General features: G+C 57.0%; 1 protein-coding gene across 1 annotated transcript in view; it reads left to right on the forward strand.

Moving 5' to 3' along the window:
• Nucleotides 1–67: 67 nt before the first annotated feature.
• The window catches only part of LOC108803651 (ephrin type-B receptor 2-like), a gene marked incomplete at both ends in the record, with an annotated part of 25,973 nt that continues 25,724 nt past the window's right edge, over nucleotides 68–316 (forward strand). The window contains one exon of the mRNA XM_018575474.1: nucleotides 68–153. Within this exon, the coding sequence (XP_018430976.1) occupies nucleotides 68–153 (86 nt within the window). The remainder of the gene's footprint in view (nucleotides 154–316) is intronic.

The raw sequence follows: 316 nt of genomic DNA on the forward strand, positions 1-316 counted from the left end.
CATATCCTGAATGTTGGACTTCCTGGTTAGTGCGGCCATTATGGTGAGATCTTGTGGCCGGTTGTAGCCCTCCATCGTCCGCCGTCGCCCTCCATCGCCCTCCACAGGACGGAGCAGAAAGCGACATGTCCGGGCAGAGAGGGGCCGAAGTGTGTACATATCACATAGAGATCAATGTCATACATGTGTGTGTTTCCTCCCCCGATCTATGGCTGTATTGGGGCCCCTGGGAATGGCCCCCCAGGTTTGGGAAGGGGCGGGATTCTCGCCGTATCTCTGGTGATGCCGCCGCCATTCATAATGGAGATGTTGGGGG

Source organism: Nanorana parkeri, unplaced genomic scaffold (assembly GCF_000935625.1).
Source record: "Nanorana parkeri isolate BGI_ZX_2015 unplaced genomic scaffold, ASM93562v1 scaffold3988, whole genome shotgun sequence".
Lineage (NCBI taxonomy): Eukaryota > Metazoa > Chordata > Amphibia > Anura > Dicroglossidae > Nanorana > Nanorana parkeri.